This window comes from Ixodes scapularis, unplaced genomic scaffold (genome assembly GCF_016920785.2).
Source record: "Ixodes scapularis isolate PalLabHiFi unplaced genomic scaffold, ASM1692078v2 PGA_scaffold7__128_contigs__length_106722199, whole genome shotgun sequence".
NCBI classification, from domain to species: Eukaryota; Metazoa; Arthropoda; class Arachnida; order Ixodida; family Ixodidae; genus Ixodes; species Ixodes scapularis.
In genome coordinates this window covers 35,332,475-35,355,951 of record NW_024609882.1, presented here as the reverse complement: position 1 = coordinate 35,355,951, position 23,477 = coordinate 35,332,475, and the positions used below count along the sequence as shown (strand labels likewise).

Genomic DNA, 23,477 nt, shown 5'->3' with positions numbered 1-23,477 from the left:
AACCATCTCATGCTTTGAAAGTAAAAGGCGCATCAAATGTCGCACACGTCGAGCGGTGCACATCTGTTCGCATTTATCACGCGAAACGCTGCGAGTCACTGGTTCCCCGAACTCCGACGCACCTGTTTGTTTACGTTCAGCGATTTGAGCCTCTCGTTTAGGTTCGCCTCATCTGCGCGCTTTGTGCCCACCACGCTACGTCAACCCTCCCAGCGGCTTCACATGGTGCGTATTCTCGTTGGGTCTCCATATATAGTGGCGGTCCTAAGGTGGAGGGGGTTCAAAGGGGCCGGTAGCTTTTCTCCTACGCCCCCCCCCCCCCCCTTTCCTTTTTTTTTTCAAAAGATAACAAAAGAGTAACCTCGTCGCTTTTTGTTTTTATTTGCTCGAAGAATGCGGGAGCACGTACTCTTGTTCACTATACACCAGCCACGTCTCACTGATCATTTCAAAGTTTTGTAACCATGCTGAATGAACCTGAGACTGGGGTTAATTCAACCTGGTTAATATTCACCAGCTCGCCTGCACCCTTACGATTTTTTCAAAGTTTTGTCATCTCTCTCCAGAGGCGAATGTTAGCCGTCGCTCTGGGGTCCTTTCGGTTTAGACGGCACCATGTGACGCGGCGGCGATGGCCGGCATAATCTCCTGGGCGCCATCAGCCCCGACTTTTTCTTTCACTGTCTCCCCGCCGTCTAGATTATCGCCCCCCCCCCCCCCCTTAAACACACACAAGCACAACACAAGACCTGTGTTTGTGCTATCCCCCCTTTTCTGTTTTCCCCCAAGTCTCTGGCTCTAAGGTGTTGTGACAGGCTTAAAGTTTCTATTTAAAAAAAATAGAAAAAAAACTCTAATTTATTTGATGTAAGTGTTCGATTACTTTGAATGAATACACCGGTTTTCTTAGGGTTGCATTTTCTTTCTTTTTTTGTGTGTGTGTATGTTGTAGATACGTAGCTTGGTTTCCTTTCAGTTAAAAATATGTATTACAAGTTGAGAACATACTAGTGAATTTCTTCCCCCTTAGTGCCCCACAGAGAGAAAACAAAGGAAAATATGTGATAAGACAGAATAAAGGTTCAAAGTATTGGTGGAAATATGTGAAGTTTAGATATGTGAGATGGACTTTCCCCGTTTAGGATGTAAAAAGAAATATAGTGAACAAGTAACAAGAGACTGTTTTCGCAAAAGCTGTAAAACTTTGTCACACCGTGTCTTTCTAATAATTGTACATTTACTTTGTTCTCTTGTTCTTGGGGATTTCAGTCGGGACAGTTTCAGAAGAACCAACAACATTCCAAATAGCCTAATTTTCGGTAATTTTTCTTTTCAGCGAACAGCACAGTCATGGCATTTACAGCGATAGTTACCAGGTCCTTCTCGCGAGCCACGGACATCATATCTTTTACCTCAGGAGCGTCTCGCAACCCTCAGGTTTGTATAAACGTTTGATGAAATAAGCGTATGAAAGAATAAAGAACAAAATTTTATACAAATATATCACGATTTTCAAGTTGTACACAACTAAGCACAACATCAACAGAAAGAGGATCAAGCAGAGTAACGAATAAAATGCTGCTCAAACGATCTAAATCCCTTTTGCACTCGGGGCTGCAAGTTCCTGTAAAATGGGTAGCAAATTCCTCGGATGTTTTGATGTGCATGGACGTCACTAAAGTTCGGTTCTGTATCACTACTGCGTGAAGCACGTTAAAGACCCCACGCTGTCAGTCGTGCTGCGCTAGCTAAACTTCTCATCTACCGCGGTTACACCAGATGCATATTGGGGCTGACCAACTTCCCGCTGTCTAAGCATTTTCGCAATTACGTTTTACAAACAAGAGCATATATAAGCAGGCAAGGCTTAGAGTAAACGATGGTCAATAGTTGCTGGAAACTCGTAATATAATATTCAACAAGAGCGAAGTGGTGGCGCATTAATGGGACCCTGAACTCGAGCAATGAGCCAGCCAGACGGCGGATCAGGCCAACTTCGCGATAGCACATTATGGCGTGTTATCTTATCCAGAAACTGCCATGGCATGTTATCTGCCGACAACACAAAATGGCGGATCGAACATACCCGAACATACCACTTCCCGGCTGCCAGACTCTCATATACACGTTTGAAAGTACGGCCTCTGGGCGCCAGCCATCTTGTTGCTGGTCAGGGTAAATCGCGTGATAGTCAAGTATAGCCAGCCGGCAACAGCCAGGTGGCGCCAGCAGAGCGAGACCCCACGATTATACCCCTGTCTCGTTGTAACTTGGCAAAGGGTGGACGATAAGCCCCACATTGCGTGCCGACGGCTTCGATATGCGCTATCGTATATACGAGCGCAACGCACATATATTGGAGCATGACGAAGCGAAAAGCCTGATCCTTCTTCGCCGTGAAAGCGCACTCAAGTGATACGTAGTCACTTTAACCCTGGAGAGTGGGGACAAGGAGGACAAACACGACACAGATTTCCAACCACAACTAACATTTATTTCACGCTTCAACCAGCTCGCCTGCACCCTTGCCTTAACGTAATCATGTTCCGATTGGCCCGCCAGGGCCGCAGCTTCCGCCGTACTGGCATGCTATGCGATCACGGCTTCCTGGCCTAGCCAGTATTTTTTTGCTTCAGACACTGCTAAGCGGCGCCACCAGAGCAATACCTTACGTTTGAACAATGCAGCCGCCACTCCCAGGCATACTCAATGTTTCTTGCTTCAGTCGCTCCACGGGAAAGCAAGTGCACTCGCCTCCAGGACCTGCGCCTCATTCACCCCACATGTGCGCCATGGCAGGTGTTATCACATATTGACAGGTGTTGGCCATGAGCCAGAGCATTGAGAAAAATGAACTGTAAACACTTCGCAAATATTACTATACGAGACCAATTGAAAACTCTATTCCAAGCGAAAAAAATAGCGATAAAAAAGAAAACGAGCATACAGACAGCATGAAATACAAAGGACTCCCTCGGCGACGGCAATCGCTGTGGCGATCTTGCCCAACAAAATGAACAGAGAAAGGTTAATAAGGAGCTCGGGCATGTAACAGTTGTAGTGTCAGAAGCAAAAAGAAAGCAGAAACAAGAAGGAACCAAGGAAAAGTTGAAGAATGATCCATCGGTGGATCCATAGGGAATGCGTTAGCGTGACCTGTTATAGCCGAGAAAACGCGAAGAAAAAAGTGAGTAACGCGACACCCACCAACAGAAATGCGTGACGCAGAGAAACGACGTCACTGGAGCATCACGTGACCCCCTGGTTGATGCTGTACAAATAGCAACTACAACACTTGACATGTTCGTCGTATTTGTTATTGTTCTTGAAGCCCACATTAATTCCACATGGAAAGCCGCACTCGATGTATCATATAGATCAGGGGTGGCCAGGCTGGCCTGGCCTAAGAGTCGCAAACAAAACCACGGAACTTCTAAGAGCCGCGGGGGGGGGGGGGGGGGGGGGGGGTTGGGCAAATTTAACATTTGTTCAGAGTCTGACGGTACGTATGGGGGCGCAAGGCTGTACGACTGTACGTATGGGAGTACAAGGCTGTCAAACTGCAAGCTGCAGTGTGCTTTATTCTGAAATCCTTTCTCTTCAATTTTTTTTCTGGGGAAACATGGAAAGGTGCGAGGGGGGGGGGGGGGGGGGGGGGGGGTGTCCCCTTACGAGGGATCCGCGAGCCGCACACTTGGACCAGCAAAGAGCCGCATGCGGCTCGCGAGCCGCGGTTTGGCCACCCCTGATATAGATGAAACAGTGTACAAGGGTGCAACCAGACTTGTACGTAATCCGTTACAAGTAACGAAATTACTTGTAATCCCTTACATTTTTCAGTAATTTAGTCACGGAATATTTACATAATTTCTAGAGTAATTTTAAAGTAATTCCCTTACTTTTTTTACGTAACGGATTCCTTGTAATCCGTTACATTTTTTTTAGGACCAACCCCCCCCCCCCCCGCCCCCCCCCCCCCCCCCCCGTTTTTCTTCCCTTTAAAGGGAGGGTTGTTTTTATTTTGGTGAAGTCGAGCTCAATGACACTGTCACGCGAATTGATCAGCGCAAAGGGAGGTTTGTCACTCTTTAGTTCCGCAAAGCCTTTTTTTTTTTTTTTTTGCAACACGAAGCCCCTGAATTTTTTTTTTTTTTTACTCTAACAACAATGACAAAAAAATCCAAATAAACAAAGAGGGGGGTAAGTTGTATTTGCTTTGTTTTAGTCCCTTTGTTTTTTCTTTGCGATCGAAGACGGGGAGAGGAGGACGCCGAGTGATTGTGTGCCTCTTCAAGAAGCTGGAGGCGGTAGGTGCACAGAGAATAATTATCAATGTCCTTCTCGGTTATAGTGACTACGACCATTTTTATAATATCACCACACGAGACAACGCTCCGTCTACCCTAAAATCCACTAAAAGAGATGTGATAATATGTCAAGGTGTTATTGCCACAAGCATCCTCGTTCGTTGCTCCACACTTATAATCTCTTAGAAAACAGGGTGTATTTTTTTTTCTGTTTCTTTCACCTTATTTAGCCCTGTTTTAAAAGCTACTTACTTGTTTGTAGTCCAACTTGTAGGGTTGGTCCACTTTATTTGTAAATTCCAGCAAGTCAGTCACCCGTTTTGTGAGTCAGCTTTTTGCGAGCACTTCGAAAATGGTATAGTCTTCCTTTTTTCTTCTTCCTGTTTTTATACGCCAGCAGGACGCACCTTATCTCAAGCAGATATTTTTACAACTAAAACATAATGGTGGCTGACGTAGACTTGATATTCTGGGCTTGAGGAGAGAGTGAAACTCGTGAGTGGGGCCATAGCGCGGCTTAGTTAGTACTCTGCCCTTCGCTGCCCGTGGCATCAGCGGACGTCTATCTGGAGAACACCGGAGTAAACTGCAGTCGGTTCGTGCTCCGTGCGTTTTTGAACGGCACCAAGAAAGGTACACACGGCAAACGCTCATTTACATTTCCTTGTTTTAACCGACGTTCTAATTAATTGTTGTAATGAGCGTTTCTTTTATTTTCGATTACTTATATTTATATACTGGAAACTTTTTTTTTATTCACCAACGTCTCAACCGAGGCTCGACCTGTTCAGAACCAAAAGAAGAATATCGAGCCAAACCTTATTTATTATTTAATTATCACCTTACTGTTACAACTATGGTTTGCTATTGTCTGGTAATATATGCGGGTATAGTAAAATGGACATAAATCAATTATTATTCAAGTTTTTGTCTAGATGTATGATGACTTCTAGAGCTTCGCGATTTCGTAGATCGGTCCAATGACTCCGATAACGATACCCGATACTCCGCTGCCGCCTTTGCGCATATATCATCTCGTTATCGGGGGCATCTACTAAAACTCGAATATCAGGCGACGGCTGCGACGACGAAGCTTTGCTCTATCTTCGAAGTAAATAGTACTTCCATTGCTTAGCTGAAAAAGCTCAATGCACAGCATAAAACACTCGTGAGGCACAATAAGCATCCAATGCCTCAGTTCAAAGGGTGTTCAGCGTAGCAAGTCGACATATTGAGTAAGAAATAATGCAAAATGTCTGACGAGACATTCGAGAGCCAACTGTTGCTCGAAATACTCAAAATCATTAAATGCATCAGGTTGCAACAATAAGAACTTGAATTACCCCCTTCCCATTGTTTCTTAATTGAAGACAATATTGTTGAAAGTAACGCCACGAAAGTAACGGATTACTTTTTGGGGTAAAGGTCACTTACTTTTATGGGAGGGTAATTGTAATGGTAATAAATTACAATTTAGCCTTGAGTAATTGTAAATGTAATTCCTTACTATTTTTCAGTAACGTGTACAAGTCTGGGGTGCAATCGCTTAAAAAAAAAGAACCTATAGTCTCAGTTTAGATTTTAGTTACTACCAATAATAAAAGAATAGTACAGTGTGGAGGGACAATAGACCCCTTTCAAAAACATGACAACTCCGTGCGCCATTGACAACAGAGAGCGCGCTCTCCATGGTGAAGGTATATATATATATATTTTTTTTTTTAGACCCGTTGGCTTTGCGTGAAAAAGCGGCGTGGCAAATGCAAGTAACGCGGTTCTGTTTCCCACCGCCGGCTGGGATAATGACCTTACTAGCTCGAGAGGCTACGTTTACATGGATGCGACAGCAGCGCATCGGATCCAGTTAGCGAATTGGATTCACTTCAACCACTACGTTTACATGGATTCGGATCGACCAGCAGCGGCACCTCGTGTCGAAGGATCACAACGCAAACCTCGTGACCTTCAGATTGTTTTCGAGGTGTCCGGTTTGCCTAGCGGCAGGCGAAGCAAAGCTCCCGTAATCCCTCGCTCGAGCACTCGATTCGATCCGCTAGCGTATACATGGAGAGTCTCGATTCGGATTGACCATCTCAAACCACCCCGTCCCAGCGGATCGAATCGGATCCGATCCGATCCGATCCGATCCGAGTTGTTTACATGGACCGATTCGATTCGTTAACTGGATCCGATGCGCTGCAGTCGCATCCATGTAAACGTAGCCATGTAAACGTAGCCCGAGAGAGACCAGAACGGTTTTTAAGCCTCTTGCGACTTCTTAGGACCAGCTCCGCTGCATCGCATCCGGTCCTAAGAAGTCGCAAGATGCTTAAAAACCGGTATCGTCCCTCTCAGTCGTACTCGGTTGCAAGAGTGTGAGCGGGCCTTTAGGGGTGAAACCTAAAAACAAAGGGCTCTCATCATGATGTGTCCGCAAGTCATTTTTGAAGTCCACAAAACGTCTAGCCCGCTAAGCTTGCAAAAAAAAGATGCCCTCAAGGGGAACTTATTGTGGTACTGTCCCAATACTGCATGGTAGCATAAAGTAAAGTATGGTGCTAGTGGATGTTTCAGTAACATAAACAAAAATATTTTCGAAAAACGCCTCTGCAAGGTGGAGTTTTTTTTTTTTCTTTTTTTTTTTTTTGTCTGCCACGCGTAGTTTTGTTAAAGAGCAGAAAACGGTCGCACGACTGATACGCGAATTCGACTGCTCGTTTAGCTACGCCAACGGCATCTGCCTAACGAGCAACACGAAGTAAAGGTACAATAAAATAACAACGTAGTGCGTTAACCAACTGCATGCAAAATCGGGCCGAACGGCAGCAGGTGCACCGAGTGAAACCTACGCTCGTTTATCCGCTTCAGACGTATCCGTGTAACAGCTGGTAAAGAAAACGCAAATTAGTATAATGCAGAACCAATAAAATGCATGCAAATTCGTGAGGTTAGCCAAACGACCGCGGCAGCGGACCGTTTGGCTAACCTTTCAACACTGACCAATCCGGACGAATCCTGACCTTCCGTCAAGATTCGTCGGTGTATCCACCATACTGCGTGAAGACCGGGACACAGCAGTGTGTTGGCACCTTCATTGGTACTCTAAAGCGCTTAAACTGTTCTTAAAACACCAGAAAAAGTGCCTAAAGCTCGACTGGTGCACAGCGAGGTTGCGACCTGCTTTCCTTCACCCTGGCACGCAGCTGCTCACCGTCTCGGTGTTGCCGTGGTTACCATGCCGAGAGACACTGCTGCCGGGTTTTCTGCAAGGGGTAACACGAACATGCAATTGCCGGGTTTTATATGTTTTAATTAAACCAGTCTGCGTTGCGGAAAGTACTTATCCGGGGTCCTCAAACAAGCGGAAACATTAACCGCTCATTCACACTGGAAGCGGATCCACGTTCGCAAAGCGGTTGCGAACGCGGTTGTATAAATATCCAGTATACAATTGCACGCGCAGTTGATGTCATCAAGTGCGCGTGCAATTTCACTGGATCTGTATACAACCGCGTTCGCAACCGCTTGGCGAACGCGGGTCCGCTTCCAGTGTGAATGAGCGGTAAGACGTGCTCCTCAAAACCCTGTCTGAGCACAGTAGAACAAAAAGGCAAAAATGTGTTCGCGAGCTGTGTAGAACTGTGGACGTTGATGAATACGCACGTGCGAATAGTGGATTTTGAATTCGAAGCGAAATGGAAGCGAGAAGTGGTCTTGTCCGAATATTGAATAGTTTCGCCAAATCTTTAACTACTGCACCATGCAAACCCAGCTGAAACTCGTGAAGGTTGTTCCGAATCTTCCACTTGTCCATTTCTAAGCTAAACTAATTTTAATCCATCTATATTTATGGACTGTGGTCTTAGAATGTTCAATGCCTATATTAGGATGGCAAGTAAACGACGTGTTTGATATTAAATTGATCCTATAGAGATGCCCAGCTACACCTATAATCTGGAGTCACTAAATGAGTGACGCTTAGAGTAGCGGCACTCTGTTCTCCGACATTGTTCTTGGCGCCGCCATCCTGGTGCTTAGTACAGAGCAGACGCAACTGCCGATCGTCATGCTTCAAAAGTGTGACTTCCTCAGCATTAGATTCGGTGTTAGGAAGCTCATGTAATATTGATTTGCTCTGTCGCGAACTGTTCAAACATTTGTGGGGGACAGAAAAGCGCTTCCTGTGATTTCAGACAAAGCTTCAGATAACTAGCAACCATAATTTTAAGCCCCAAGATGAGTAAAGATGAGTAAGTGTTGTTACTCTGAAGCATCAGCAATTAATTGGGGGGATAGTTGGTTGAACATCTAGACGGTGGTTTTAAAAGCGCAAATGACTAAGAAGAGAAGGAGGGGACAGGACAGAGCGCTCTGTCCTGTCCCCTCCTTCTCTTCTTAGGCCTTTGCGCTTTTAAAAAAACCGTCTAGTTACTCTGAAGCGTAGCTTATTTAGCGGCACTAAACTAATCTAAGGAAATTAGTTTTCTTGCAACACCCGCGAAAATGGTCTTCGCGGGTGTTGCTTTTCCGCAGTGCATCAGTGCTCGATAAGAAGCGCGTACAACGGGAATAACCCGCCGCGATCAAAACTTCGAAAAATGCGAATATCTCAACTCAGCTCGAAGCGAATATCAAATAGCGCATTATTCGAAAGTTAGAATATTCGAACTACCCTCTTGGTGACAGGTAAATCATATATTTTTAGTTTTTGCATGTGTGTGTGCGCGTGGGCGTTTATGTGTGTGTGTGTGTGCGCGCGTCTGTGTGTATGTGTGTGCCTCGCAGCTTGCATTTTTGTATTATGATTACAGATGGGTCGTTTTACAAGATTAATCAGAAGGTTGTGCATCTACGCCTCAGCGGATGAAGCTGTCAAAAACATCAAAAGTGGATCCAGTGTGCTCATCGGAGGTCGGTAGCTTTCGTAATTCGTGCAATTGAACATACTTAAAATATTTTTCGTCAAGATATTAAAGATGTAAAGAGTAATTTGAGTAACAATATATACTTTAATACAGACTTTCGGAAAGACTCAAAGTCTCTATTGTTACTCAAATTTATCTTAACGTAATCCGTGCATCAAGGCAATGCGTGTCCTTCGCATGAATGATATCGCTTGGCCCAAGCATGGTAAGCTGTGAGCAGAGGTCGGCATTTTTAGTTGATCTCACTGACAGCTAGCTCAAAATAAAAAAAAAAGCTAGAAACTCACTAACCCTCATTATTCTTCCAGTCCTTACTCACGAACTCACCGAACTCGTGAACTCACCGAACGCCCCTCACCGAAGTCATGAACTCACCGAACTCATGCACTTCACTCAACCTCAAACTCGTGAGTTTTCGAGGCTTACGAACTTACTCACCCTCACCTCAAGCATGATCGGTGAGGATGAGTGATTTGAGTGAGTACACTGATGAGTGAGTTTTGCCGAAGTCTGTGAGCATGCTCAAAACAGGGATGGAACTGCTGGGCCAAATGCGCCATTGTGAGGCTGTTGACTTTGCATGCGCCACACTGATACAAAATTATAAATAAGGACGAAATTGCTCCAAGGTGCGCCCAAACTGAAATTATAAACGATCCTCGTCAAAATTAGCCGTTTCGCAGTTTTTGTTGGCGACATTATCATCGGAACTTCCGGCCCAAAGGAAACGCCAGTGGATCCGAATCCGAATCTGTATCCAAAAGCAGGGCCGGCCTTTGGGGTGGGCGACCTGTGCAGCCGCACAGGGCGCCATTCATAGGAGGGCGCCGAAAGGGCCGCCAGGTCATGCAGGGCTCAAATCTCGAAGTGTTAAAAACAAAAATAAAAAAAAATTGCGGGGGCTTAGCTGGGCTATGCCAGGATATACGTAGCGTGAGCTTATGCGCACAAAATGACAGGTGCTATCAAGCGGCTCCGGTGCAGCGTCAGACTTGGCTACTGCGCAACGGAGGCGCATAGCTGGGCACGCGGCGGCGCCAGTGCGTCTGCCACGGCTATGATGTCACTCCTCTGGAATGCTCAGACTGGCGAGGCGGGCGCGGCGGCGGCTTCGCGTGGCTCTCATAATGAGCCGTGCTCATTATGCGAGCCGTGCTCATTATGCGTGCTCATTATGAGAGCCACGCGAAACTGCTCAACCTCGGCCAGCGTAGCTAACGCTACAAAACAGCCGTATCGCCGGAGGGCGCCCCCCCCCCTTTATGAAGAAAAAGGTGGTGGCGCTCGCCGTTTGGCATTTCGGCCGCAAAACCAATGACTGTGCAGTCTCTAGCTGTAGGCTAAACGAACCGACGCATCCTCGGCATCCGGTGAGCCTCTATGGGACAGAGGCTTCAACCCGACTGAAAGTTATATGTGTAAAGAACTTTGGAGCCGCACGCTAGGAATGCAGAGTTAACAGCCTGAAACCCGTCCGCCACCAGACAGCTGAACTTCATGACGCCCTTGTTGGTTTGGCCGAATCACAGCAGGCAGACCTTGGCGCCCGACATGAAGCTCGAACTCTTGCAGGGCACCTCACGAACCTTAAGTTTCTCGTTTCCATTGTTGTGTGATACGACATTATTATTCAAGTTAATGTTGTAACCAAGAACATGCAATGCAAAACGAAGGACATCGTAGCGACCACCCAGCTGCTGAAAGCATGCAGCGATTACATCGACAATTATCGCGATGTCGGGTACGAAAGTGCACTGGCAACTGCGAACGGCCTTGCTGAGAGCATGGATGTTGACAGTGTGATGAAATCGGCCCCTCGACTGCGGCGGAAAAAGCGCCAATTCAGTTATGAGTGCCAAGACGAGGTTGATGATGTCGAGACAAAATTCAAACGAGAGTTCTTTTACGAAATGATTGACACCGTAAATATGTCGATTGAAGAACGTTTCACGGTGATGGAGCAGCACGTGAGCCTCTGGGGGTTCCTTTACGGCCTCACCCGACTTCCTGACAAAGCAGAACTTCTTAAACTGGCTTTGACCACGCACTGAGACACCTAGGAAGTGCAGCCATCGACGGTACAGATCTCTGCGAGGAGCTGATCTACCTATACAGCCTGCTGCCCACCGGATGCAGTGCTTCCCAGGACGTCCACCAGTTCATTCAGGACAACCATCTACGTGACAACTTCCCTTATACGTTGCTGTCCGACGTCACACCACTATGGTGGCGCTGCTGTCGGGGCACTCGCAGTGCACCCAAACCTAATGTAAAAAAACGCGAGATTTTTTTTAGAGCGCAGCTCTTAGGCGCCCGTATCCAAGTTGAGCGGCGTCGGCGTAACCGCGCACGTTGCATTAGAAAAAAATGTCCCGCTAAATTTAGCAGAAAATTTTCCCCGCTAAACTGAGCGAGTAAATGTTCCCACTAAATTCAGCGGGGAAACTGAATTGGTGCTGAGGTCACGTGACGTGAATTTACCAGCTAAATTTAGCGGGGGAATTTTACCGCTAAATTTAGCGAAAAAATGTCTCCACTAAATTTAGCGGAAATTTTCCCCGCTAAACTTAGCGGGAAAACTTCCCGCTCAGTTGAACGAGGAAATTGTTCCGCTAAATTTAGCTGGGAAATTCACATCACGTGACCTCAACACCAATTCAATTTCCCCGCTAAATTTAGCGGGAAAATTTTCGCTAAATTTCTCCGCTAAATTTGGCGTGAAAATTTCCCCACTAAATGCCAGGGCAGCAGGCCAGGAGAAGAGGAGGGTACGGAGGGGGAGGAGGTGCATACCCTCCCTCTGTACCTTCCCCTCCTCCTCAGGAGTTGCGCTGTAATTCGGCGTTACAAATAATTGTAAACGTCCTTATTTTTTTTTTTTTTTTGTAAGCAGCGAGTGCTGTGTACATAAATCATGCATTTTCTCACAGCGCCCTGGTTTGTTTGGCATTCAGGTTTCGCTCCGTGCGGGTTTCCGGAAGCTCTGGTGACTGCACTGTCCAGGAGGTCAGTCAAGGACCTGATGATCGTCTCAAATTCTTGCGAAAGCGGAGACTCCGGAATCAGCCATCTCCTCAAGGCAAAGCAGGTCGATAAAGGGTGACCTGTTGTGTGTCGAACCCAGTTCTGACAGGGAAACAGCAGGGCCCACCTAAACAGACCCTTTTCGAAAGTCAAAGCCATCCGGTGGAAGTCTCAAAAGCTCCATTATTTCCGCGCTAATGGCCCGGTGATAGGAGAACAATGTCACCTAATAAGCACCCCGGACTTCGTGAATCCAAGGCCTTCTACCCTATGCTTTCGAAGATGTCAGATTCTTTTCTGGTGTGGACAAGCTGTTTATAGGGTTGCCATTAGAGCGTCAGGTCTGGCTCCGGACAGGATGGGCAGACTGACTTTTGAAAAGGGTCTTTGCGAGCAGGTCGAATTATCCTCATAAAGAAACGATGCCAAAAATCTATTGAAGAGTTTTAAATAGTGGTGGAAAAAGGCCGTAGTCTTCGCTCCACTTCCGCACAGTATTCACTATGCGGTGAGAAACTGAGAAAGAGGATGAGATGAATGAGAGCGCGCTGGGACGCCAGGGCACTGCACTCATGAATGGAAGGATTAGCGAGTATTGGATGGTATAAGGTAGACTCAAAAGGAAGCTGCCTTAATTTGTAGCTACTCACTGTTTGAACGCTTTCGAACGGCAAACACCGGCGTCCGGCGTTCGAACGCGAGACACTGCGCGAGAAGGAGGAGCAAACGACGCTCTTGTTCGCGCCACCAGCTTTTGCGCCCAACCACTTTTATTCTAGTCGGAGCTCGGTGTTCACGCATTCCCACGCGCTCTCGTTTCCTCCTCTCCCTCTGTAATGAATAATTGCATTTTTATCGAAACTAACTCGGATTACGCTAGTGTGCATCGTGCGCTGTGGACTATCGACATCTTGAAACAGCGCGAATGTCAAACGGACGGAGAAAAGAAGTGGACGATACAAGTGCTGATTAACAAGTGAGGGTTTATTCTCGATAAACTGCGAAAAAACACTCAAACATACACGACTCTCTAATCATGATAGAATGGCGCCTGCGCATTCGGTTATACGATGTGCGATCTTCCTCTATCTAAACAGTCTACCCCACATGTCTATCGCCTTACTCACGCCAGGTTGTGCCCGCCTCCTTTCATTCTGTCAGCCTCTGCAGCCTCGCAAGCTTTTTGATCCCTGTGTTTACACAACAAGGCGGCACTTACGTAGTAAACGTGTGCATGCTCAGTGACGGCAATGCATTGCCGAATGTGAGCACGCGGTTCCTGTTAACGAACTACGCTGCTCTCGGAGGGTAATGTTGAGACATTTGCCCGATGTACACCTTCCCGCACGAGGATGGTATACGACGCCCTTTTTGCATGGTACGAACTCGATGCGGTGCTTGATTCCGCATCCGCTCTCCCTCTATCTTTCTTTTGTGTTCGCGTGTGTTTCCACAGCGAAGCATATTCAACTTGTTACTTGCTGAAAACACTACATCTACTCATGTCTTGAGGCGGCTCTTTTAAAACCGTGCGACATGCGGTGCACGTAAGGGATGACTGTCACATACGTTGTTGTTTTTTTTCCCTTTTAGTGCAACGGCATTCTTTAGCTAGCCCCCCCCCCCCCCCCCCCGCCTCAATTTTGCGGACCTTTCTGGCCTATTTGACTAAATTTCTGGTAAATTTGGCGGGAAAATTGATGTCACGTGACCTGACCTACAGACCTACAAACAAATTCAGGTTCCCCGCTAAATTTCGCGGAAAAATTGACCTCACGTGACCTATGTACCAATTCAGTTTCCCCGCTAAATTTGGCGAGAAAACACATCACGACCTTGAAATCATTTATTCATCAACAACGTATCGACACTAAATCAACCCAACGTCATTTCAATATCAGATCATCTTATGACGCACAATCGCCGCAATGCCAATCGATCGCCTAAAAAGTTTGGCCTAGACGTCGTCCATGTCCTCGTAACAAAAGGAGGCAAACAATAGTGGTTTCTGCAACCAATTTTTTCGTAACTTTTCCCCGCGCCTCTCCTTCAATACTTTTTCCTTTTTTTATATTCTTTCCGCGGCCAAGGCGATTACCGACTGTGGGTAACAGACGCCTTTAAGTCTCCCGACCTGGAGGAAAGGCTTCTGTCCTTCGTCCGTGAAACATTCACACTGTTTCAAGATTAACCCATACCAAGTAGCCCAGTTATCCTGCATGCTTCTGAAGCAAGGAGAGTTGGCCCGCAGTTAACCAGTCGCCAAACACCTTACACGCGTACCAACTGCGCATGTTTGCAGGCGTCGCGTGCTGACGACGTCATGAGCCACCGCGAACCAACTGCGCGTGTTCGCAGGCGTCGCATGTTGGCGAGCCGTCATGGCCGCCGCCAACCAACTGCGAGTGTTTACAAGCGTCGGGTCGCGTGTTGACGACATGTTATCAATCACCGCACACGATGCTTGTTCACCACAAGTCTGATCCACATGGTGCGATTTTACTTGCTATCTCACAACTGCGGCGTTGAGCATCGCTGCTTCCAGCACGCTTCTTTTTCGCACGTGCGATGTCGCGATTGCGAAATCGCAAGTAAAATCTTTCAGGCATCAGTCAGTGCGTTCTCTGTGTCGTCGCAAGAAAAAAAAAAAAAGTAAATAAAGCGCGACGAGGCGACGTTTCGAAAAGACGCGGCGGCCCCTACCAGCAAGACGAACATTAAACTGGAGCGTGGGCGGCTTTTCTCATAAATTGCGATCATTTTGGATGTGATAATCTGATCGATAGATGGAGCTGCGGATGTTTTCTATGTGCACTGATTTATTTGCAGTCTTTTTTCATCGACACTTGCAGCATATGCATCGGTGCATGTCTGAAGCAACGAAACAGTGTGTGACTGAAACTTTAGTCGTTCTTCTTTCTAACCAGCTTATAATGCATAAAGTTAAAGTTATACGTCTGCTAATTTGTGCAGGTAAAAAGTGTGATTACCTCATTCGTGGACGGTAATCCCGAATTCAAGAAGCAATACCTTTCCGGAGAGATCGAGCTGGAATTTTCTCCTATGGTATGAGGTTCCATCTTCGTGCTTTAATGGGGACCTTTAGCAAACCGCTGCCGCGCTCCGCGTATCGCACTACCGGAGCCTTTGAGGCATGCTTTTAAGCGCGCGCCCGGGTGGTATACCGTGTGGCTTCAAAGGCTCCGGTAGTGCGGTACGCCGAATACGGCAACGGTTCGCTAAAAGTCCCTGTTAACTGTAACGTCGTTACCTTTCCTTGGTCCATTCTCGAAATACGAATACACGTACGGATAAAACGTGTCGAAGAAGAGTAAATATTCAGTAATTAAAGTCATACGTACTCCTTAGCGAGGCATATTTTCGATGTAATATTACCCCTTACAAAAAAATTAACTGACTTTCAATTTAAAGTGTAAATGACTCACTCAATAGACCTCATTCAGTCTCAATTGAAACTTAATTGACTTTTTCTATTGAGTCGCTATTGATCCGTCCCAGGGTATTGGCCACTGAGTCTTAATTGAATTTTTAGCAATTGCATTTCAATTGAATTTTGGCAATAGTGTTTCAATAGAACTTTTGCTTTTGAGTTTTAATAAAAATATTGCAATTGACTTTCAATTGAATTATTGCAACGTGCTTCAATATAATTTATTGCAACTGCGTTTAAAAAGAATTGCTCTGGTTGAGAATTGTTTTTTTATAATTCTTTAAAGCATGCAACATGAAGGAAACAAAGCACATAGAGGAAACAAACACAAACATCGTAACTAAGCACTCACAACCCACTAATCGCACTCCCCTTGACTACCCCACCGCCTTATATACCCTACATAAGAAAGGTATTCATTTGGCCGGTGACCACCTCAGCATCTACTAAGGTTCCCAGTTTCCTATTTCCTCCTTGAAAGTCTCATAGATGATAAACAGTGTTTCGACGTCATTGGACTCTATCCCTTGATAGAAAAACATTGGTACAAGCAATAATCGTTCGGTGCACACGGGTGCAGTAATCCACAAACGACCAAACTCAATTGCATTCCTCATTAGTAAATTCAATAGAATCGATATTGACTTTCTTATGACCAAACTCAATTGCATTCCTAATGAGTAAATTCAATAGGATCGATATTGAGTTTCTTATGACCAAACTCAATTGCATTCCTAATGAGTAAATTTTATAGAATCGATATTGAGCTTCTAATAACGAAACTCAATTGCCTTCCTAATGAGCAAATTCAATTGAATCGATGATTGAGTTCTTAATGACCAAACTCAATTGCATTCCTAATGAGTAAATTCAATAGAATCGATATTAACTTTCTTATGATAAAACTCTATGGCATCCCTAATGAGTAAAATCATTAGAATTGCTATTGAGTTTCTAATGATCAAACTCAATTGCATTCCTAGTGAGTAAAGTCAATAGAATCAATATTGAGTTTCTAATGATCAGTCTCAATTGCATTCCTAATGAGTAAATTCAATAGAATCAAAATTGAGTTTCTAATGTTCAAACTCATTAGACATTGAGTTTATAATGAGTTTCAATTGACTCTAAAGGAACACAGTAGAAAGTCAATTGAAACTCATTGATCATTTTTGTAAGGGACTCGCCCTGATTAAAGCTATTCCAATGGACAGCAAAAAAAAAAAAAAAAGTTGCTTTTACTAAATACTGTTAAAAAAATTCAATCTGGAGTGGCAAGGGCCCGATTACACGTTCGGATACCTACAGGGCTTTCAACTTCAATATTGCCCCCCCCCCCCCCCCTCCCATAATGAAAACACAAATACCCGGCGCAAGTCAGATGTCATTAGGCAATCTTATAGCAGATACTCTTCACTCTCATAAGGATACCAGAGACAGATAAGGCGTCATTGCGCATGCAGGTATCAAGTTTCATCACCCTAGTGCAAGAACAGACTAATAAAGATCTGGCCATCAGGTCCACACGTAAACGTGTGCTCATCGCTTCGGCTTGCGGCAAAAATCGAATTATACGATTGTTTTTTTTATCTCTACAGATTTGTTTTAGAAAACCATTAAAGCTACACAAATATACGGTCTATGCAGGTGGGTTATACGACCAGGGGAACATGATGCAGGGGCTAATCGTACTGTAAGCCGAAAAATTACCTACAAATTGTCAATTAACTTTTTAATTAGTTAAAATAAGCTCATTGTTCCAATTAGAAACTTGCTGAGCGTCATAAAAAAAAACGCCATATCAGTAACTTCTAGGGAGAATTTGAGCGGGTGGAAAGCGCAGTCGTGCGCTAAAGTTACCACTCGTATACCAGGCACAAGGCTGCAGCGGTGAGAAAACACGTATGATAAGAAACGGAAAATTCACGCGGGCGGGTTATCGGTATACCGATAGCATGCTCCAGCTGCCCGAGTGACAACTTTAGCGCCCCACCCTGCTTCCCACGTCCTCCAAGTCTTTCTAAAATTTAGATGATGCTCAACAAATTTCTAAAGAAAATCATATGAATATTTTCACTAATCAAAAAGTGAAAATATCTCTGTTATGTAGATATTTTGTTTCCTTGGCCCGTAACTCACCTGCCCAAACCACATTAGTGCAACTTTCATGGTTGTTTTTAAACAAATATGTTAAGCCCAAAAAGAAAACTGCGTAGGGAACGCTGCCATTGTCTCTTTACTTTCCCCAATTCTTATTTTATAGGCGATGCAGGACGTCCCCATAATTCGTTGAGCTCTTCGCACGCGCCCTTGTGGTATCTCTAAGCGAGCTGGTGAAATTTCAACATCTGGAACGCCCAACACTACACGAAACAAAAGTGACATCTTTTTGTTTCTATTTTCGGGTGTTCAAAATCGGCCATGATGGCGCGAGCGCGTCCGTGACACGAACATGCTCGCATGGCAACAAAGCGGCAGTGTAGCGTTTGATCATGCACACGTCACGGTCTTTTACAAGCGTCTGCCATCATGTGTCTATACGCGCGATAACGAAGCGTCTGAAAGAACTATAATATAAACAAAAATCAAAATGCAGCTCCCGCTTTCAGTGTCCTAACCAAACAGCAAGTGTTTGTCTCGTAAATCTGTGTTCGTATTTTTTTTTTTTCACGTTTATATTTAAAAATGCAATTCTGCCAGCAAAGTGTATCCGCGAGGAACGCGAGAAATTGCAATAACGCACGACTGAAACGTGGCCGAAAAATATTTGATTTCGCTCGACAGAGGGGCTGTCCAAACATGAGAGAACAACAGGCCTATTAACTAGGTCCCTTTATTTTTTCATGTGTGGGGTAAAGCTAGTATTACCACCGTGTTTTCAGGGAACGCTAGCCGAAAGGGTTCGTGCTGGCGGCGCGGGCATCCCTGCCTTCTTTACGCCGACAGGCTACGGTACCCTCGTGCACACGGGCGGTGTTCCCGTCCGTTCCGATGGGCGAGGAGGAGTGGCCATCACCAGCCAGCCCAAAGAGGTGAGGTCCCGTACATTTGTTTCCCGATAAAGACCCACCTGGGGCTCGGGATGGACAGTCGGCGAGATCGCCAACGCCTCTTGTGAATCATCGCCGCGAACACTTGTGTCACACCGTAACGACGCACGCTTTGTAGCACCGGGTGTTCAACGGCAAGAACTACATCATGGAGCATGCCATCACCGGGGACTTCGCGCTCGTGAAAGCCTGGAAAGCAGACAAGGCTGGAAATCTCGTGTTCAGGTTGGTCTGCAGTTCTTAGCGCGATCGCGTTTTGTCTCCGCCAGGGGTTGGGGGCAGTTTAATAAAGACCCGCCGCAATACCTTTGTTACACGGGCATGCTCTTGGACAACATTCTCTGGCTATGCAGTCGAAGCTGTGGGCGCATGTGCCCATGCGCACCTTGAGTGCCCGTCAAAGCTATGCACGCGCACTCTTCACCTTTGAAATACGCTGTTCGGGTCCTATCAAAGTGGCTGTCTTCTGGATGATCGTCGTAAAACAGCAGTACAAGGTTGGGTCTGCGACGCCTTCCACCTTCCACGTCAGGAAGGTGTGAACCGGCACCTTTATTCTGAAGCCTATGTTCAAACCGCGGTACCACGACCGCTGAAAGTTGCGAATAGTGTGGTAACTGTGGTGAAGCGCAACTGCAGTTAAGGGTTACTTAATTAAGGGTGACCGTCTAACAAGGGTAGTTGCTTATACACCAACTCATGTTTACAAACAAACCGGAGCGCCCCTAGCGGACGCCACCGGCGCCGCGCATGCGCGATGGGGGTGTGGGCAAAAAGCTCTCCGTCGCCCATAAACAAACCATTGAAATGCGATGTTGTCGGCGCCGGTGTGAGTCTCCGCGCTCTTTTTCGCGTTGGAATTGTTGATTCTACGTCCTCCTAACTATGTCTGACTACTTGAGCAGCGTCAGCGAAATTAACGAGGCTCGTTACACCGCAAAACTTCGCGTGAATAATCTGATATGCGGCGATTCATTCCGCGTGGACGCCGCAGAATGTACGCTAAAGCCTGATTCACATGATGAGATTTCGCCTGCAGTTTTCAGTAGCGGGCTGCAAAAGCTAGCGTGAACCGTAGCTGAGATGGTCGACGTCGATACTGAAAATCGCAAGCAGAATCTAACCAAGTGAATCAGGCATCACAAGTCGGTGATGGCCAGTGGTAACAAGGATCAACATCTTCTTGTATCTAGTGTTTACGTCGAGCCTGCTTACCAACCTTCAAACTTAAGTCTTTTGAGGCCTGCACTTAATTCTTATCGCAAGTACCGGGCCCACGTTTGGTCTACGGGCCGGTGTCCTCTAAAAGGGCAGACGACAAGCAGAAACGTTTGAAAGAGCAGACGACAGTTCGAACGATCAGGCGACCGTTTGGACTTGAAGGCGCACTGAACGTAGTTCCCAGGTGGTCCGTACAACTTGACGGTTTTCCGGCGTTCATTTTGGAAGAAAACAAATAAATTTGATGGCCAGTAGTATCGGTGAATTTAACCCAAAATGCTTCCCGCCCAAGCAATCGTGGTCCGACGGCGTCTGGTTTTCCGTTTTTACTGGACGTATCCGCGTTCTCGGAGGAACCGAGCGCATGAAAACTGACCTTCAAACCTTTCTCGACACTCTTAGTACAGCCCCAGTCGCAGCATTTTGACGAGAAGGCAAATTTTTGTCTGGTTCCTTTCAAAACAACGCAGGAATACACGTCTCAAATGGGCACTTCCGCCCACAGCCCCGGACCGGAAGTGCGTCCGACGCGCCACCACCGCGCCGTGACGTAACAGAGATGAGTTCGTGTATAGGGTGGACTAGCAGCGGATATAACCCTGCTTACTTAGCATTTATTCAACAAAGCAGTGTGCACTCCCCCATGACGTCAGACGTCTGGTCAGAACTCCTCATTCTGATTGGGTCATGCGATACGTCAGCACTTCGGCGGACGTAATTATCCAATTAATACGTCTTAGCAACAAGCACAAATTGTTACATAATCACGTTTTTACGAAGCTTTGAGTCTTCACGATGACGCTTCGAGTGCCGCTACTATACCGTCTGTTTGGTACTCGGTTATTTTCTTTCTTTAAAACACACAATGTGTTATATTACTGGCTCCTAGGAGTTTCCGTAACGCACTTCCCGTAACCGAAGAGACAGACACATGGAAATTAGTTGGGCACGAGGGTTGCGTCATCATTCGGTTGGGGTTCGTGTCTTCACGGCTTAAACACGAGTCCCGGTTACCCAAACGCTGACGTAGTACTCGTGTTCAGTTTGTGTTTTGCACTCCGGTAGGCGACCTAGAGATCAATTTTTTTTTCGGTACTTCCGGGACCGTATAGTTCCATATGCAGCGTGCCTCTTGTCAAACACCTAGATAATCCGAAGGAACGGATTACTCAGGAATGATCAGTGGAACGTATTATAAAATAAATATGGGAATAGACCGATCTCATTAAGCGATCCACGCATGCCTGACGCCGCAATAACTTTAGTTCACAGGAGGCAGACGGCAGTGCATGCACGACGGGGCTCGTGCCATCTCATGCTCTACACGCGCGGTGCTCCAGCGAGGTTGTGGCACGTGCCCGAAGTTTAACGTTCCCTCGATGCATTTCGGCAGCCGTGGCGACGGGCGTAGTCTAACTTCCTGGTGTAGATTCCCTTAAAAAATTCACGCTTTCAATCATCGCCAACCATTGTTGTGGAAACGCGCAAGACACGTGCCACGAGCGGGTGCTCCGCCACCATTCGCTTCCAAGGGCCGCTCATTTCAGTGCTGCGCCGCCATCTGCTTCCTAGCGCCGCTCGAGACATGGGCCTCGTGCACTGGCACACTTGACGCTACTTGCAACATAAACCCAAACACGTCGAGGGGCTTTAGGCTAGTGAGATCAGACTATTGTCCGTGGAACGGACTGACCACGAATTGTCTATCGCTGGAAGCCATTCTATCCTTGTTGGCTGCCTTACGTTCACCGCACGGAAGAATAAAACGAGCCTTGTAAATGCTTCAAAAGAAACTTCCGCGTGCGGACAAAAATATTATTCTTTAAACCAGTGTGTCGAACCGAAAAAAATACGGGTTCGGTTACGGTTCAGGTTCAGGTAAATTTATTTTGTTCCGGTTCAGTTCCGGTTCGATTAATTCGATCCGCGAACCGGTTCGCGAACCGGTTCGGGGCGCTGAACCGGTTCGGAAATTATAAATGACAAATTGCAACATCAAAATAAATTACAAATAAAACATCTGAAATCAGCACATACGAAACCGGATACATCGTAGTGTAAGGCTCAGGGATTTCTACCAGGAATGGTTTCTTTATGTGCACTCAAAGGTTACCTCACCGACGTTTACGCATTCGGACTTCATCTAATTGGGTCCGACGCAGTAGCTGTAAAATCCGCGACCTCCTTACAAACCCACTTACAAGTAGAACTCGCTAACTATCCCGCCACCTCGGCGTGTAAGCAATTGAAGAAACATTGGGGAGAAAATACAGCTTTCTCTATTTGAACTAGCCTTCGGTAACTCAAATTAGACCCTTAAAGAAGTTTTCATTAAACAAGATACGGAATATGAAAAACACTTCACCGAACGCAACGCCAGAAGGACGTAATAGGATAAATATTAAAATAGAAGAGTTCGCTGTCTCACAAATATGTTAGCTTCTGAGTGCCTATACGAAACCGGATGCATCGTGGTGCTGGCTTTCGTCAGCGGCCGCCACTCGCACAAAACTAACTACACCGCACACTATATTACCTGGACGTCTAAAGGGATGCGGGAGAAGGTAACCACTTCTGTTCCAGTGACCACGTGGTTACTATGAGGTGCTGCTTTATAACGTACAGGTTATTCTCTCGCAAAAAAAAAAAAAAAAAGAACTGGCCACTGATTGATCTTTTTTTTTAAAAATAAATACATAATTGTATTTAAGTGGCGTTAAAATTGGTATCATTGTTATTGGTATAAAGCCTTTTTTTTTTCAAATACCAGCTTGTTTTTGTTTTCGTGGCCCCTTCAACAGCTTCTGCAGCAATCAAAATAAGCACTAGTCTGTAACTACAAAAAGGATACCACAAAGCGTAGGACGACCCGGGAAGTTTTCCATTTCCCGCTTTTGTTCTCCACTGCGCAAAAATTTGCAGTTTAGGCAAAGTCGTAAAATTAGAAACGCAAGGAATGCGCAGGAGAATAAATCCCAAATTCCGGAGGGCACACCGAAAACGGTACAAAACAAACGGTCTCCTGGAAAGAAAAATATGTAAGCGAGGTGTGTGTCAGTTGACGGCACTTAAAAAACAAATGGCATTGATAGCACATTCATTGTCAACAGCGCGTGGCCGAACCGTTTTGACATGAGCCGGTAACCGTTATTTTTTTCCGGTTCAGTTCCGGTTCGGGTTCATCGCGATAACAATATAACGGTTCGGGTTCGGGTTCAGTTCCGGAAAAAAACCCGGTTCGGTTCCGGTTTTCGGTTCGGTTCGGTTCCGGTTCGACACCCTGCTTTAAACGTTATGCGCCGTGAGACAGGGACAGAAGGAGGGGGACACAACACGAAGTAAGTCGTTCATTTTGGCGAAAATATGATACCTGGGGGGCTATGTTGCACGTTTTGGACTCCCAGGAGACTAGGGAGAAGGAAGTGACGTCAACAACGCTCTTTGGATGTTGATTGGTCGAGTCGCTGATGACGCGTTGCGTGGTGCTGCTAAGATACGT

General features: G+C 46.1%; 2 protein-coding genes across 3 annotated transcripts in view; one reads left to right on the top strand and one right to left on the bottom strand.

The window, feature by feature from the left end:
* The window catches only part of LOC8026196 (adenylate cyclase type 8), a 295,086-nt gene that overhangs the window by 133,838 nt on the left and 137,771 nt on the right, over positions 1–23,477 (bottom strand). The gene's annotated exons all lie outside the window — the stretch shown is intronic.
* The window catches only part of LOC8038438 (succinyl-CoA:3-ketoacid coenzyme A transferase 1, mitochondrial), a 49,015-nt gene continuing 25,644 nt past the window's right edge, over positions 107–23,477 (top strand). The window contains exons 1-8 of one of the 2 annotated variants that reach the window (XM_042286163.1): positions 107–225; positions 1,337–1,437; positions 9,119–9,218; positions 9,541–9,639; positions 12,187–12,320; positions 15,230–15,322; positions 18,590–18,739; positions 18,876–18,982. In XM_042286163.1, coding sequence (XP_042142097.1) covers positions 1,351–1,437; positions 9,119–9,218; positions 9,541–9,639; positions 12,187–12,320; positions 15,230–15,322; positions 18,590–18,739; positions 18,876–18,982 — 770 coding nt within the window. In that variant the 5' untranslated portion in view covers positions 107–225; positions 1,337–1,350. The remainder of the gene's footprint in view (positions 226–1,336; positions 1,438–9,118; positions 9,219–9,540; positions 9,640–12,186; positions 12,321–15,229; positions 15,323–18,589; positions 18,740–18,875; positions 18,983–23,477) is intronic. The other variant, XM_042286164.1, reaches the window with a different exon arrangement.